The following is a 16,956-nucleotide window of genomic DNA, read 5'->3' on the forward strand; positions in this document are numbered from 1 at the left end:
CTCCCAATAGTGAGTCCCGGCTCCTACGTCATCCAGGTATTCCATGTACACAGTGAACTTGCATACTGTCCACAATATTCAGTACATACTGCACAAACAATATGAGAGGTATGTTTTATGCATATATAGCCACATTCTTTCCAGCAAGCTATAGCCGTCATTTCACAGTCTAGGTTAACTATAGACCCGATATAGTCTGGCTATGAGTAACCCACTTCTAGCTTGAGATATGTATGACATTCCATCATGTAAGCAAAGTTAGTGATTACAGGGTGTTTGGTTTCATTTCTTTGACATATTATCTAATTGATGACTAGTCTATTCTCGGGCTATGGTTTAGACGTCTATAAAAAAATTCACTGACAGCCCAAATTTTGCCTCTTTTTAGCCTAGATGTCTAGGCTGTGTTTGGACGGCTATTAGATGTCTTTTAAACGCAAAATTGCTTGCTGGGTTGGGAATGATACTAAACCTCTATCCAGTAAGTAAATCACTTTAGATAAAATCATCTGCTAAATGAGTGATTGTAAATCTTAATGTAGCCAATCTGTCCATTAAGTATATGTCCTACTTCTGCCCTCTGTTCCTTCACTTTCTGTCCCCTATACAACAAAGCCACCATGCCCTCTGGTGGTCTGAGGTATACATGCAATTGAATTGAAATTGTGTCCATTATGTATTTTCATAAAGTCATTAAACAGAGTATCCACCTTATTGTGCACTGGGAAAGTAAGCTATTTTCTGTGAATGTGTGAGATTTCCGATTCATTATCCGCTATATATTTAAATAACTAGAAGAATAACAAAGTGCCGTAAAAGGTAAAACTACCAAAACAGTGTTTATGATTATGGTAATAACTTATAATATGGATAAAAATAAAGTAAAATATATTGAGTAATATCGTGAAATAGTATTTAAATTTAAAATATATGTTTTCAGTTTGAATATAATTTATTTCTGTGATCAAAACTGAATTTTCAGCATCATTAACTCCAGTCTTCATTGTCACATGATCCTTCAGAAATCATTCTAATATACTGATTTCGCGCTCAATTATTATTGGTGCTAAATTAACAATGGCTGTTATAATTATTATCATATATATTTTTGTGGAATTTTTTTCCCCCCAGGATTCTTTGATGAATAGAAAGTCTAAATCAACAGCTTTTATTAGAAAAATAAATCTTTTGTAAGATTATGAATGTCTTTACTGTCACTTTTGATCAATTTAAGGAATCCTTACTGAATAAAACAGTAATTTGCATTTTTTAAAACTTGCTTACCCCAAACTTTTAAATGGTAGCAAAATCACAGTTTAAGCAGCAAATTTGTTTTTTCCGATGCACCAAAATCATGATATTAGAATGATATCTAAAGGATCATCCTTCAGTTGCCCAAAACACCAAGGCCTCTGCAATCTAAAACAATCAAAACTAAAAATGCCCTTTAGCCAAGAACACACCTTAAGAACTGGGGGTTGACATCTGTGAGCTACATAATTATGCATAAATGTATGAAAGTCTGGCTGACCTCCATCAGGTAGATTGGCCCAGTAGATGACACGATATCCCAGCAGCATGCCGTTGAGCGCTTCTTTGGGCAGAGCAGACCAGGACAGGGAGATGGTCTCGGGAGTGGTGGCTGTCGTCACAACGTTCTCAGGGGGGCGACTGGGTACTGTGGTGGGTAAACAGAACAGATAGTGTTAAGGCCCTGATATACTTCAATCGAAAGTGAGAAGAACGAACTGGTGTGATGTCATTTCGAACAAACGCAAGCTTTTTCTGCGAAAAGAAAACAAACTTTGGAAAGGTTCGCTCTCGCTGGTAAACACCGTATGCTGATTTCACGTGCTATCGGAAATTAACAACTATCCACTTCTGAAGTCATGATTACGAACTCTTTGCATTCAAGTGCTTTGTTGTTGGAAAGAACGGGGATCATGAAGGACACCAGGTTTATTCTGGCCTATTTATTCAGAAAATCTGGTAACACTTTATTTTGATGGTCCCTATTGAGCATTCTACTACTATAAGTAACTTTGCAACTACATGTTATCTAACTCTCAGATATAACAGAGTATAACCCAATAACAAGGTTTATGAGAAAAACTAAGAAAGAGCTAAGAAAGAGCAATTTATAATGAAAGCTCAAAATTAAAAGTTGCTGTTTTAAATAAAAAATCAATGGTCATTTAGGAACTCCCATGTCAAAATCCATCTGTCAGTCACTGATCCCAAAAAGTGCACAAAGTAAAAGGTGTGTCATTACAGTCAGGAGATTGAAATATATTGTAGTCAGTAGTGATAGCATGCACTTTCAACAATTTCTGAAAGATAATTAATTCAACCAAAGTCAAGGGCCAAGTGTCAAACTAAAAGTCACAAAATGAAACACCAATCACCATAATGGCGACTTCAAACTGACTTCAACAACTTTTAACACATACGCAAATTGTGTTGTGGTCTTGCTGGGATCATACCAGCAACCAAAAGACAACATATGCCGGTCCACCAGCACACCAGCATCCCAAGATGGTCCCAGCATGCAAAACATACCGTATGCTGGTGACCAGCAATGCTGGATTTTTCAGAAGGGATATCTTAATTGTGATGGTCGGTCCTCCAACAAACATTTTACTGACTATAAGTAACTCTGCAACTACATGCTAAATTATTCTACGAATCCTAACCCTATCAGTCTACTAATACTCTACTAACACCCTAATGAGAGTTAGTTGACATACTGTAGTTGGAACATCACTTATTGTTAACAGAATGTGTTAAAGGAACCATCAAAATAAAGTGAAACCAAAATGTTTATTAAAGCCAAAATTATATTTAGCGTCCCATTCATTGACAATCACAGCACTATCTAGATTCTGGAATTTCGGTCAAATACAGGCTATTTTCGCTCTGTATAAAACATACAATCTGCTTCAAATGATTATTCATACAGTATATGTAAATATGCACTACTTTAATGACAAGGCGATGTAGCTGTCGTGAAAAAAAAACGAATAAAGAATATCAGTCACAGCAGCAATCGTTCTCTGCCATGTTTGAGGTTTATGGCCCGCCCATCCACGCATTTACCATTCCCCAGTGGTATATACGACTTGAGAGGGCATTCATGTCCAATCTTTAGCAAGGAAACTGATTATTTATGATAATTCCGATCAGCGCGTGAAGGCAGCGTTATACTGTCATTGGTCCGTGGCGATGACATAATAAGGTGTGGCTCTGAGGCTCCGCCTTCTTTGATGTGGAACTCTTCTTGGTTCATTTCTTCTGTAATCACCACAGACCAATGGTAGTTTAAAGGTGTTTACCAGCCGGTGCAAACTTTTTCAGAATGTTAGCATTGGCAAGCTATTTCGAACTCCCGAAACAAACTCCAAATGAATTTTGTTTTGGCCTGATTTTGTTCGAAATTACTTCACATCTGTTCGTCCTTCGATTTTGCTTAAGTAAATTGAGCGAAGAACAAAAAAAAGCTTCAATGTGAGTATATCAGGCCAAGTATATCATGTAGTCACAACTGATAACTATTATAAATAATAGCGTAAAGTAATTAATCTTCAATATTAGTCAATGGGATTTTTTTCCCACCCCAACGCAAAAGTATGTAAATTCAACAAAGGTTATGATCACAAAATGACTAACCATCCTCTAGCGTGGTGATGGTGATTTCCTCTGAGGTGGGACCCATTCCTGCCCGATTGGCCGCTTGCACCCGCACCTCATACTGGGTGTACTTCTTCAGGTTATCCAGAGTGAGGGTTTCGATGTCCCCCGTGGTGTCTACATTGATGGTGTTGTACTGGGGACTGCCCCCTGTCCCAAACTCCCGATAACACACTTGGTAACTTCGGATCAATCCATTCTGCAAGTGTTTGAGGGGGGGCTAAAAGATACAACAGAATAGATATTGTAATATCAGAAAGACAGTTTCTCAGCAAAATATGACTGCATTCCAATTCTCTAAACGAAGTACTTCTCTGGTGACGGAAAAAGGGTATAATTTAACTGCTCAGTAACTGCTGTAAGTCTTAAATAGTGAAAAGAGCCAGTCTTCTGTTTTTTTTTTTTTTACTCTAGAACTATTTAAAGGGACTTTTCTGGGATCAGATCAGATGGAATAATGTTAATGTTAATGGTTAAATTGTTAAAACGTATTTGTTCCCCCAAAAAACTTCTGTGATGGAAATAATATGTTATATCCTCCATCTCAATTTTTTTTCTGTATACGTATTTGGCAAGGGCGAAGTTTTGGTTTGAACATTGGGGGGTTGTGAACTGTTTAGCATGATCCCTCATGAGATATATTTCTTCATTTATTTGTTTGTTCATTTATTTAATTTTGCCAAATTGTGTTTTTGTGTTATCATCCACACATGCATTGATAAAATAACTGCAATAAAGTAATAGCCTAGTTAGCATTTACTTGTTTACATATGATAATAATGTATTTTATTTTATTTAAGCACCTAAAAACTTCAAAGTGCCATGGTAGGTCAAACTAACTTTACTTAACATTTTCTTATATTGAAAATGTTAATTTCCTGTCATCTCTTGGAATATCTGAAAGCTAGGTTTTTCCTAATATTACAGAACACATTTTTGGGGAAAACCAATTGTTTTGTCAATCATTCAAAAAGGTCCTCTTGTTTCTAACTTGTACTCAGCCTAAAAAGTAAAATAGTTCTTGTAATTGTTTAACTATAGCATTTGTTACAAGGACATAATTTCAGGTAAGATCATTGATGGCTCCTCATTACCATGCTAAGGCCAATGTTACATTACTTGTCTTATTTTTTTTATCTATAGCATTTGTAATGAAGAATAGCATCCTACACGTTCAGAAACTGTGCCACAGTTGTAATATAAATCATTAGTGAAAAATATATTCAATTAACAGATAATCTATTATAAATTCTACAGGTTAGTCAAAATGTAGCACAGTAAATACAATAGAATTTGATAGTAAAGGTGGTCATGAGTGTTTTAAAAAGCTTTCTAATTTATGTTGGTGCAGGATGATGTTATCCTTTCAGTTTATGTGTCTGTTTTAGATCACGTTTGACATTCTCCATTGTGTTTTAAAGCGGTAAATTCTCAATAGATGTCAAATAGGTTGCACGTTTTATCATCAGATAAAAATCTTATCAAAATTTTCTAGCGTGCTGGTGAACGTGCAGATACGGTGATTCACGCGACACTCAAACACAACCGGACTTCAGTCATAATGCCCAGATAATTGGTCCGTTCGGTTAGTATGGGAATTTTTGTTTTGATTATTGGGGGGTGTGGGGGGATGGGGGAACTATGTAAGACTAGGCTGGATGTAAGGTCATTATTTATTCACCCTCAAGTTGTTCTAAACCTGTGTGAATTTCTTTCTTCTGCTGAACACAAAAGAAGATATTTTGAAGAAGGTGGCTTATCAAACAGTTGATGGACCCCATTGACTTCCATAGTATCTTTTTCGTCAACTGTTTGGTTATACCCACATTCTTCAAAATATCTTCTTTTGTGTTCAGCAGAAGAAAGAAATTCATACAGGTTTAGAACAACATGAGGGTGAGCAAATGATGACAGAATTTTCATTTTTGGGTGAACTATCCCTTTAAACCCCAAATATTCCTGTACAATGTATGATGTAGCCACTAGCCAGCACAAATTCTAATTTTGGACACTATTCATGCGGGATCGCATGCAAATTCGTTCTCTGCCATGGGTGAGTAGTTCCTCAGTAGTACCTTCCACGTGACTTTGATGCCTTGGGATGAGATTGCTTCCAGCTGCACTTCTTGAGGAGCGCCATCAGGTGCTGGATCGATCACATGCAGGACAGACACAGGAAATAATGCACTGAGCCACTAGGTGGCGCCACAGATAACACAATGACTGAAGAAAACCTGACAGCATTTTAAGGTGTAGGAACACTCACGTGCTTCATCCGTGGTGATGGTCAGCTCATTGCTTGGTCGGCTTTCTCCGATCTGGTTTTTGGCAAACATGCGTATGTTGTAGGTGGAGGCGGGGTGGAGTTCAATGATGGTGGCCTGATTCAGCTGAGGGGAGACGTCTTTGGTCATTTGAGATGCGGCCCATGAAGCTTCAAGGAATACAGAGGAAAAAAACAGAGTGTGTGATAATGCAATAAACCACAACAGGCTTTATTAATAATGACAGTAACAATTAGCCATACTTCCATGTGTATACTTCTTAAGTAATTAGTTCATTAGCCTAACTGTGGGCTGTTTATAGTTGCCAAGCAACATAATGATCAAAGATCGTTCTATGAATGATTGGCACATAGAATTCAGCCAGTGTGAATGTTACTCATCCAGTCAGATTTATTAACTCAATCTATCCAGACTAATAACTCAATCCAGTCTAAGATGCTGATTGGTCAATAACACATTCTAGCAGCACTGACACACACACACACACACACACACACACACACACACACACACACACACACACACACACACACACACACACACACACACACACACACACACACACACATATATATATATATATATATATATATATATATACACAATCAAACCAAAAATTATTCAGACACCCGATATAATTTGTGATATTTTTTTACTGGGTGCAGGACACTATAGTTCATTTATGTAAGTGAAGATAGCACAATAAAGTAAATTGTGACATATTATACCCAAACATTATTCATACAGTGGGTTACCAGTAATATTTATAAAAATTTGGGACCAAAAAGTATTCAGACACTTTGACCTGATCATGTTTTTCTTCATTTGCTAATGCAACCTTTTTACACACAGACTGAAGAAAATGAAGCATTGCTGGGTAATCGGTTGAGCTAAACTGGTATTATCTAATTGTGTAGTTAAATTTAACAGCTGACAGGTATTCAACATAATTCTTGTCATATTTTATTACCATTTTCTAAACTATAGCGAATAAACTGTGATAATGTGAGAAATGTTGAAGGTGTCTGAATAAATGTTGGTCTGACTGTATATATATATGAATAAATCTCCTACCGGATTTGTTTTTATAGTTGATGTCATATCCTGTTATAGGGCTGTTTCCATCAAAGCCCATTGTCCAGCGAAGTGCGATGGTTCGGTCCTTTACTTCTCTGATCTCAACCTCAGGAGGGTCAGGACGATCTTTGGGGAAATGTTGGAAGACAAAAGGACAATAATTAACACTTCGTCTTTGAAAAAAACAACTATAATATAATTTAGAACAATAGAATATTATTAAACTTTACCTTGCACTATCAACTGAATGATTCCTTTATCTTCACCGTAAGAGTTGATAGCGATGCAAGAGAAAAAGCCAGAATCTTCTCGGACAGTGTGTAAGATCTGTGAAGACACAAATTATGATTTAAAAGAGATATCATCTTTTGACTAGTACATAAAGGCATTATAGTAAATGATATAGGAGTTTTGGGTTACACTTTATTTTAAGGTGTCAGGTGTATTACTCAAGTACAACTACATGTACTTACTATAGGGTTAGGGTAGGATTAGGATTTGGTTGAGGGTTAGTTGCATGTAATTATGCATAATTTACTGTTATTACTATGGTAAGTACATGTAACATGTGTAACAAGGACACTGTAAAATAAAGTGTTACTGAGTTTTGCTGTTTGATTTTACATTCCAGTCGTTCATGTTTCAAAATCATTTCGTAGAGATCAGTGGGATGGATTTTCATGATTATGTCAGGTAGGGTCTTTTGAATTATTCAATTTGGATTTGGACCATCAACAGACAGACAAACACTCAATCATATTTTTCATACACTTTCCTTACATGTTTCCTCAGAATGGACAACACTCAACACTGCAGCATCTATGAAGGCTTGTGTTTCATATCATATTCGGATAAAGTGAAGGTGGCACAAGCGTGACAGTCCAACCATAGTACACAAGATTAAGTGCTTGATTTCATTTAAAATTTCCAAGAAATCTTTTGTGCAATGTTAAACTAAACAATTGCACAGATCTGCAAACATATCCAATAATACTTACTGGAAAAATCAAGTGCTCATTTAAATGTTTGCAGAGCCTCTTTATAATACAAGGTATATTTGTCTTCCAGGGTCATTTCTTTTTATATACAAGGTCCTCCTAACGGATTGGTTGATTCATTTATTTAATATATTTTGTGGTCTTCAAAATATATTGCCTTTTTGAAATAATTAACCATCAGCACAGTTGACTTTAAGGATTCTAAACATGAGATTTGTTTTTGTATCAAGGCCAAAAATAAGTGTTTTTATAAAATAAAGTGTTTTTCCCCTACTTTTTATGTAGTAAGGGCTTTAATTTCATTCAAACTGTTTCATAATCATGGAGAAAAGCACAAAATTATGAATACTACGATGGTCTGACTTCTGTATGTTTTTCTTTCAAATTTTAGATTTAATTCAATGTGTTACTTGCCGTTTCTTTGTAATTATTTGAGAAATGTATTTATTTATATTTGCTCAACACGTTTTAGATCCCGTTTACTCCTGTATTTAGCGGCGTCCACTCCGATCGACCAAAACACATATTAATACCAGGTTCATATTTACATTTTAATTATTTTTTAACAAATAATTGTGATTAAAAATAAGTGTATTTATTTCTGAGGTAATCCCATACAGCAAAAAAATAGTTTTTTTCTTTTTCTCGCCAAAGTATATATTTGAAATATATGCTAAATATATGTTGCAACAGTGAACTATATTTTTGAAATTGAAAATATATTTACATATACCAAAATATATCATATACCAAGAAAATACATTTCCAATCTTACACTTGTCTTAGGCTAAATGCAGATGTGGATATAGAGATCAAAACTAGATTTATAATAATTTAATAATGTTTAATTTTTTATTTTTAGATTTAAATATACATGGAGGGTAAATTATATTTGTATATGCTTTAAAAATATATATATATATATTTATATTTCAAATATATATATAAAAAATGGCCAAAAATATATATTGGTAGAAATTATATTTGCATAAACATTCACATTTTACATAGCAAATACATTTTTGGCCATTTTTGTATATTTCAAAACCTATTTAAAAATACATATTTTTGCCAAATGGGATAATTGAACTTTACTTGTTGAATTAAATGACATAATAAAAGAAACATAACTTAGATTTTAATTGATTATTGTTGCATACTGCATACTTTATGTTTCACCTACTTCATACAAAGTATACATCATTTAAATCGTAGCATGCAGGAAGTGGAAATTTCCCCCCAAAAAATGCCATTCGATCGATTTCAAGTCTTACTCCGTATTTCTGTCTTATTGAATATAACTTGGAAATACGCCACATTAGAAGTATAACTGAGTTGCAAGCGCAAGTTTTATGTTGAAAATAAGGACAAATGAAAGTGTAGGATGATTTTTGACAGGAAATGATGTCGCTCACTGACAGCAAGTCAGGGGCAGCCCTGAATATGTCTCTTGGAAATGAGGTTGCGTTCTCAGCTCGCTCACCTGCAGGGTGGATATGACCTCATCGCCCACTTCCTTCACCGTAACCACATAGCGGCTCATGTCTGGGTTGATGATATGAGATTCCTTCTCCCAGCGAACCTTGATGGGCTTTTCACCGTGAGCAGTGCAGCTCATCTCAGTCATGTGACCCTGTTCCGCTCGTGTGGTGTTGGGGTAAGACGTGATCATGGCAGGAACTGAAGAGGAGGACAAACAGACAGACACACAGATTGACGTTATACATTCAATCTAATTTAACATCAGCGACGACCCAGCCAAAGCTTGGCTCAGCACAGAAATATACAAACCCATCATAAAACATGTACTTGTAAATCGCACAAATCCTGTCAAGAACATATTTTAGGCGAATTATATTTTGCATAAGAAATTTTGCTTAAGATGTCTCAATTCTCATTGCATAATTATCATTACCATGTGAAAATGATAGTAAATTATATAGAAAGTATAGCAATATTATATACACTGATAAATCCATGAACAGAATAAGATTTAGGTAGGATTTTAAACCATTTAAAAGAAAGAAAGGCTATGATGGACAATGAAAAAGAAATATTTGCAAAATCTACATTATTTCTAAGTCACTATTTCTAGCAAACATGTGACATTAAGCATGAAAAAAGGATTCTGGGCTTTTCCATTAAAGCACGAGAGATGCTCTTTGAGACATTTTCAAATGATATTGGAACAATGTGGATGATCATGTTTAACACACACTTCATGCCTGTTCAAAGTTAGAACATAACAAATTATTTAATATTCTTACATTCGTGTGCGTTGTATAAATTCAACGTTGCACTAAAATTGCAATACCGTCCATATTTGAAAAATCATTATTGCAATTACAATTACAATCTGTTTTTTTTAGGAAAAATGCTTAAATGCCATGAAAGCATGTCACAATTTCACACACACACACAAAAAAAACATCTTTATAGTCCTAAAACAGAATTCAGTTTCTGTGTTTTTTGTTTGTGGGCTGAAATGTGACTTCAGACATGTTAATGGGACATGGGACATGTTAATTCAGTCAATTGGAAATTCTTTGAATAAACTTTCAGCTTATATGCGTCTTATATTACATCTCATTTGCAAATCAGAAGAACTGACTGGCATTGTGAGGTTGTTGTGATACTGAAGTCTCTACACACAGGTTATATTACACGGCCACCTCATCACCAACAAAACATGTGCACATCTGATATGGGTCACAGCAGAACACAACGCAAACATCTGCATCACACACTCTCCAAATAAACGTCGGTCTACATTCATCATTGGTACCTTAGGTGTATTTCTTCAAAAGTAGTTTTATTTTCAATCGGGCAGTGATCGGATCACCTCATATAAAGTAAATGAGCTGAAAGCCAGCTTGTTCACTGTTCAGTTCACAGACATGAAAAGAGCCGCGAGAGCATTCTCAGGCCTGTCTCACCCCCTGTCTGAAACCTTGTTACCCTGGAGCGGTGTGTGAGGGATCTGTCTCTCTTTCTGGCAGGCATGGCTATGATTAAAAGATGAGCACACTTCGATTATTCATATAGATCCTTCTGCTTGTTTTGCTCTGCAATACCGTGATTAAAACCCACCAAACCAACATGTGCAAGAGTCGGGCCCTATGGCGAATACCTTGTGATGCTTCGTATCATTGGCTAGAGATTTTTGCAGTTTAGTGGGGGGAATCAGAACCTCTTGGTAAAAATGTTGTAGAAATGTGAAAATGTCCCAAAACGTGCCCCAAAAAAGCAATGACGTGGAAGAACTCGTTATGAAGGGGTGTAACACCTTGGACATTAATACCTGCCCAAGGACAGGCAGACGAACACACACGCAGCCGTGCCGGGCTCTGGGAGGCGTGTGTGAGCTGGTGGGGTTCAGTGTGCTGTGAAGTGGCGGAAGTTGACATGATGGAGAGTGTCAGAGTCAGGCCTGTGAATGTTTAACTCTCATCTCTTATTCACTCACAAGCTCCGCGCAGCAGCACCGTACGAGAGAACGCTGATTCATTTTGCATGACAACTATGAATGTTAAGTGCGACACATTAAAAAATGAAAATATCTCCCCGCCTTCTCTAAATGTTATTGCTCTTTAGCGGAGGATGCTTTTCTCTGAAGATCTGCAACTGAAGCAAGATATGGCGGAGAGATGTTTTATTTTACCTACAGACGGCCCATTTTATCCAAGTATTTTCCCCATTCATTTCTCTACAGACATTTTCAATAATTCTTCAATAAAGAGAGAAACAAACCAACCAGCTCCAAGATGAATTACAACCTTTGATTCAAAATACAAAAAAATGCTAATACGTCAGCAAGTTTTACTAATTGGTTCCCTCGCTTTAAGTACTGTAAATGTCATAATTTGTTCCCTTGTTTTATGAAATAGTGTGCACAATATAATTAATAAACCTTGGGAATTAATTCTTAATTACTAAAACAACTAAACCATGGGAACGAATTAGTAAATCATGGCCACAATTCACTAAAATAAGAGAACGAATTCTTAATTCATGGACAAAATATTTCTATTTTTCTCCACATGTCATATGTGGGGCTCTGTACATATGGAAGTGGACTGTCACTGTGAGTTCTGTTTCCATGGTAACACCACACATAATCCTAAAGAGAGATCCACCAATCGGAAAAGGCAGCGTCGTCCTTCACCAGGAATTCCACTATTAAACGTGTGTGACGTTTCGGTGTAGTAAGCAACACGCACAAACGAGGAACACTAAAGTCTTTAGTTATAAACGCAATGAAAGACTGCAACTTTGAGAGGACCAAGAGGAACATGATTATGCTGGTAAATACATTTTCTTTTCTTTTACTCATTTTGTGGTCGGTTATTCTGTGACGTGTCGGTGTGGTAAGCAACACGCAAGAACGAGGAACACTAAAGTCTTTACTGTATAAATGCTGGAGTTTCACCAGTCCATTTCATATGCTGTGGCAGAAGACATTGATAATGAAAAAAAAACCTTGTCACAATATGGCAAGTCCTCAGTTCTTCGAAATTCTCCTCAGCGCACCTCCAAAAGAGTGCGTATAATCTCATTTAAAGTCTTGCAGTCAGCAGCCGAGGGGCTTCAGGCAAGAGGGGCTCTAAATGGTATTCCCATAACAGCTTAGTTGATGTATATTTTTAATATCCAGCAATATTACAGGCTCCTGTAATAAAGAGAGAGGGGAGCGCTGATGGCAGCTATAACTGCACATCAAACAAAATCTCCCTTTATTCATTTCAGCAGCCATAGAACAGCACCTAACTATTATTAAACAAACCAGGAGAAATATCTCTCTTGATATTTGATATTCACAACATGTGAGCAAATGTCATCTTTTCACAAACAACATGAATGTGTTTCACAGCCATTCTATGAAGTAAGAAAGTTTCTGTTTTGAAAATGTAAATATCTTCAAATCAGGCTCTTCAAAATTATAAACTTTTTGTGAAATTGTAAAAGGGCCTTGCGTACACAATTTAAGGCTGATATTTATACAAACATCCCTTCAATAAGTATTTACTGTTATCAAATCATTAAGGCAATGTTCACACCGTCAGTTGCCCGGTCTCACCCCAAAACGTCACATACTGACGCGTCTTGACCATACGGCAACATACGACGAAAAGGGTACCCCTAAAACGTCCATATGAGACGAAGACATAAGCGCACCAGCAGCGCCTCTTAGCGGTACCCTAACGCATACCTAAACCTACCCATAACCCGAATCGTCACATATGGACGTTTTAGGGGTACCCTTTTCGTCGTATGTTGCCGTATGGTCAAGACGCGTCAGTATGTGACGTTTGGGGGTGAGACTGTGTTAGATTGACAACTGCATTTACTTACAGATTTGAGCAGAACGCATACAGAACGCTGAGCAGAACCAGAACATATGAACACATCACACCAGTCCTCAGGTCTTTACACTGGCTCCCAGTTAGATTTAGGATTGATTTTAAAGTATTATTACTGGTATATAAATCATTCAATGGCCTAGGACCTCAATACATTGCAGATATGCTCACTGAATATAAACCCAACAGTAGGGATGGGCGATACCACTTATTTTGTTTCCGATACGATACCGATACTTTCAAGGCCAGTATCGCCGATATCGATGCCGATGCCGATACCGATACCTCTAAACTGAACTTTTAAATTTGAAAATTTCTTAAATGATTGAATTACTAAGATTAAAATGGGTAATGATACCCACTTAACATTATATATTAAAGGCATTTTAACATTCAATATATGCCGTAATTGGAACTTATTTGATTATATTTTTATTTACATGTGATTACAATGTTTACTTGTAGTGGTAACCATGGAAATCTACAAAATATTATAGGCCTAGTTGAACTATGATCACTGTAATGTTAATTTCCATAAGGGACTGCCAGTGACCGGCTGTTGCACCCATAAAATGCAACCTTTTTATTCTGACAGTGTATGATTTATATTAAAATTAGTTAAAGAATAGAACTATGAACTTTTAACATTCAAAAAACAATTTATTTGCACAAACTATGTAGGCTACAATTTAAATTAGTTTATAGTGAAATAGCTCAAACATATGATGTTTTTCTGTCTTCTGTTAAGCATTGTCCTGGGCTGCGTTTCCCAAAAGCATCAATGGTTTCTTGTGATACTTTTGGGAAACGCATCCCTGTTTGAATGCATTGTCGGCAGTGTGTGAACGCTCTCTGTGATTGATTGCTTCTGACTTGCAGCATTTGCGTGTGTTCAGATAAGCAGGAAAATAGTTATACTACACAATTATTTGCTAAACATAGGTTATTCATCCAATTCAATGCATATTGTACGCATTAAACTTCTTGTCAAATAAACAAAATCACTGGTAAAAAAAACAAACAACTGTAGTATCGATATTTCTATTTGAGTATCGATACTTTCGATACTCGACGTCAGTATCGATGTATCGATACTTTGTATCGATACTTTGTATCGATACGCCCATCCCTACCCAACAGATCACTCAGATCATTAGGATCATATCAGCTAGAAATACCAAGGGTTCACTCTAAGCATGGCGAGTCCGCTTTTAGCTATTATGCCAGCCGCAGCTGGAACTATAGCTTCCGGAGGAGATCAGACGTGCTCCTACAATAGTCACTTTCAAATCCAGACTCAAAACACTTCTGTTTAGCTGTGTATTTAATGAATGAGCACTGTGCCGCTGTTCGTCCGACTGTTTTTACTGTACTGTATTTTACTTTATTCTTCTAAACTGTTTTAATTATTCTTATTTCTTTTTATTATTTTAATTTATTCTATGTAAAGCACTTTGAATTGCCATTGTGTATGAAATGTGCTATATAAATAAACTTGCCTTGCCTTGAAACTTGCCTGTATAATGCAGATTTTTCTACAAATATCTGCTTTTCAATAACCTTTAACAAATCTGCCAATAGGGTTGCAATTTTAAGTTTGTTCCCTAATAACAAGCATAACACAACATAAGTTATAATAAAGATATTTACTTGTAGAGGAAAAAAAGTGAGACAACTATGTCAGAAATTGATTGCCAAAGTTTTTGTAATGAAAATGTGCCATTAACATCTACATTTGCTAATACTACAAAAATAAGCTGACAACACAGAACTTGCATCTTTTTGAGGAAGGAGAAATAAAAACATAAGTAAAATTAAAATAATTATAAGATTAGAAAATTCCTCTAGCTGGAGTCACACAAACATACGTTCATGATGGACACAGATCCAAAGGTGCATATATACGACAAAATAGAGGTAATATTCTTACTTTACTACAGTTTAAGTCAAACATCCATTATCCTTAAAAAAATATACATTAGTGTGTGTGTGTGTGTGTGTGTGTGTGTGTGTGTGTGTGTGTGTGTGTGTGTGTGTGTGTGTGTGTGTGTGTGTGTGTGTGTGTGTGTGTGTGTGTGTGTGTGTGGTCTACTAAAACCTGGGCTGAAAATGTTGTTCAGCTGTCTTCTGAGAAAAGCTTTACATTTAAACAAGAAGGTAATCAAAGCAAGTATGGGAGTAATATTGCTCCACACACACGCACACACGCACGCACGCACGCACGCACGCACGCACACACACACACACACAAACAAAAGAGGAGTCAGACCGTGGCGCACATGTAGCTTTTAATAGTCTTTATTGTCAGTTCAATGAAGCATATAAGTGGAGTTATCCGGGTTAAAAAGCATGAAAGATGATCGTTTGATGGAGAGACTCATTATAGTGGTGAGCAGTCAATGACCTTGGAGCCAAAAAAAGGGTAAATATATATATATATATATATATATATATATATATATATATATATATATATTTATATATATATATAGTGCGTAAATCTGTATGACAATCACAGATCATTCAGATTCTTTCTGTGCACACATGGCAAGTGAGCCTTAAAATATTCTTGGCAATTTGGACCAGCATTTATGGCTGGGTGTGTATTAACTATGATAAACTCCATTTGTGTTTTCCACTTTGATGGCCATGTTGAATATGATTAGTGTGTATGGCATATCATGCCGTATGAATACAGAGGCTGCAGCAGCAACTCTGGGTGTATATCATCCATTTCAGCCCTCATTTTATCACCAGTACAGGGGCACCCTGGGAAACTAGGCCACCTCGTCACGTTGCCACGCCTGAATGGGCCATCTACCCCCTTCTCACACACACACAAACACACGCACACACACACACACGCTTGTCTGTGCAGGCCAATGGAATGAGGTATATTCTGTGCTGGGAGGGGCAGCACGAGTATGTGTGAGCATGTGTGTGTGTGTGTGTGTGTGTGTGTGTGCGTGTGTGTGGTTGGTGGAGTGCAGCAGGCTGCCATGCTGAAGCAATTCCCCCTTTTTGTTGCACAATTGGTCACAGTCTGAGCATGAGCTCTCTCTGATACCGAAGACGAGGGAGCGCCACCAGACCCACACAAGGAGGAAGAGGACAATATGAAGCAAAGCCCACTCTCTATCAAGCCTAATGACTGTAATTGAACTTATATTCTCTCCACTTACACAACACATGCAAAAACTACAGCACATAATATCTGCATAAATACTAACTATTTACTGTAGATATGTATATATATATATATATATATATATATATATATATATATATATATATATATATATATATATATATATATAACTTCTTTTAGAAGCTAAGTGTAAGGTAATTTGACGTCTATACATTTAGCAATTTGTCTCACAAGCAATTTGTCTTAAAGGAGTAGTTCACTTTAAAATGAAAATTAGCCCATGATTTGCTCACCCTCAAGCCATCCTAGGTGTATATGACTTTCTTTTTTCAGGCGAATACAATCGGAGTTATATTAATAAACACTCTGATGCTTCAGAGCTTTATAATGCAACCATCAGA

The 16,956-nt window shown here is 36.4% G+C and overlaps 1 protein-coding gene across 1 annotated transcript in view; it reads right to left on the minus strand.

Annotated features, from left to right (window-relative positions):
- The window catches only part of dscamb (Down syndrome cell adhesion molecule b), a gene marked incomplete at both ends in the record, with an annotated part of 158,559 nt that overhangs the window by 18,369 nt on the left and 123,234 nt on the right, over positions 1-16,956 (minus strand). Inside the window, 7 exons of the mRNA XM_081369741.1 lie at positions 1,532-1,678; positions 3,667-3,907; positions 5,763-5,833; positions 5,954-6,121; positions 7,047-7,175; positions 7,280-7,376; positions 9,531-9,727. Coding sequence (XP_081225867.1) covers positions 1,532-1,678; positions 3,667-3,907; positions 5,763-5,833; positions 5,954-6,121; positions 7,047-7,175; positions 7,280-7,376; positions 9,531-9,727 — 1,050 coding nt within the window. The remainder of the gene's footprint in view (positions 1-1,531; positions 1,679-3,666; positions 3,908-5,762; positions 5,834-5,953; positions 6,122-7,046; positions 7,176-7,279; positions 7,377-9,530; positions 9,728-16,956) is intronic.

The sequence above is a fragment of the Scardinius erythrophthalmus genome (genome assembly GCF_964197995.2).
Source record: "Scardinius erythrophthalmus genome assembly, chromosome: 7".
Classification (NCBI taxonomy): domain Eukaryota; kingdom Metazoa; phylum Chordata; class Actinopteri; order Cypriniformes; family Leuciscidae; genus Scardinius; species Scardinius erythrophthalmus.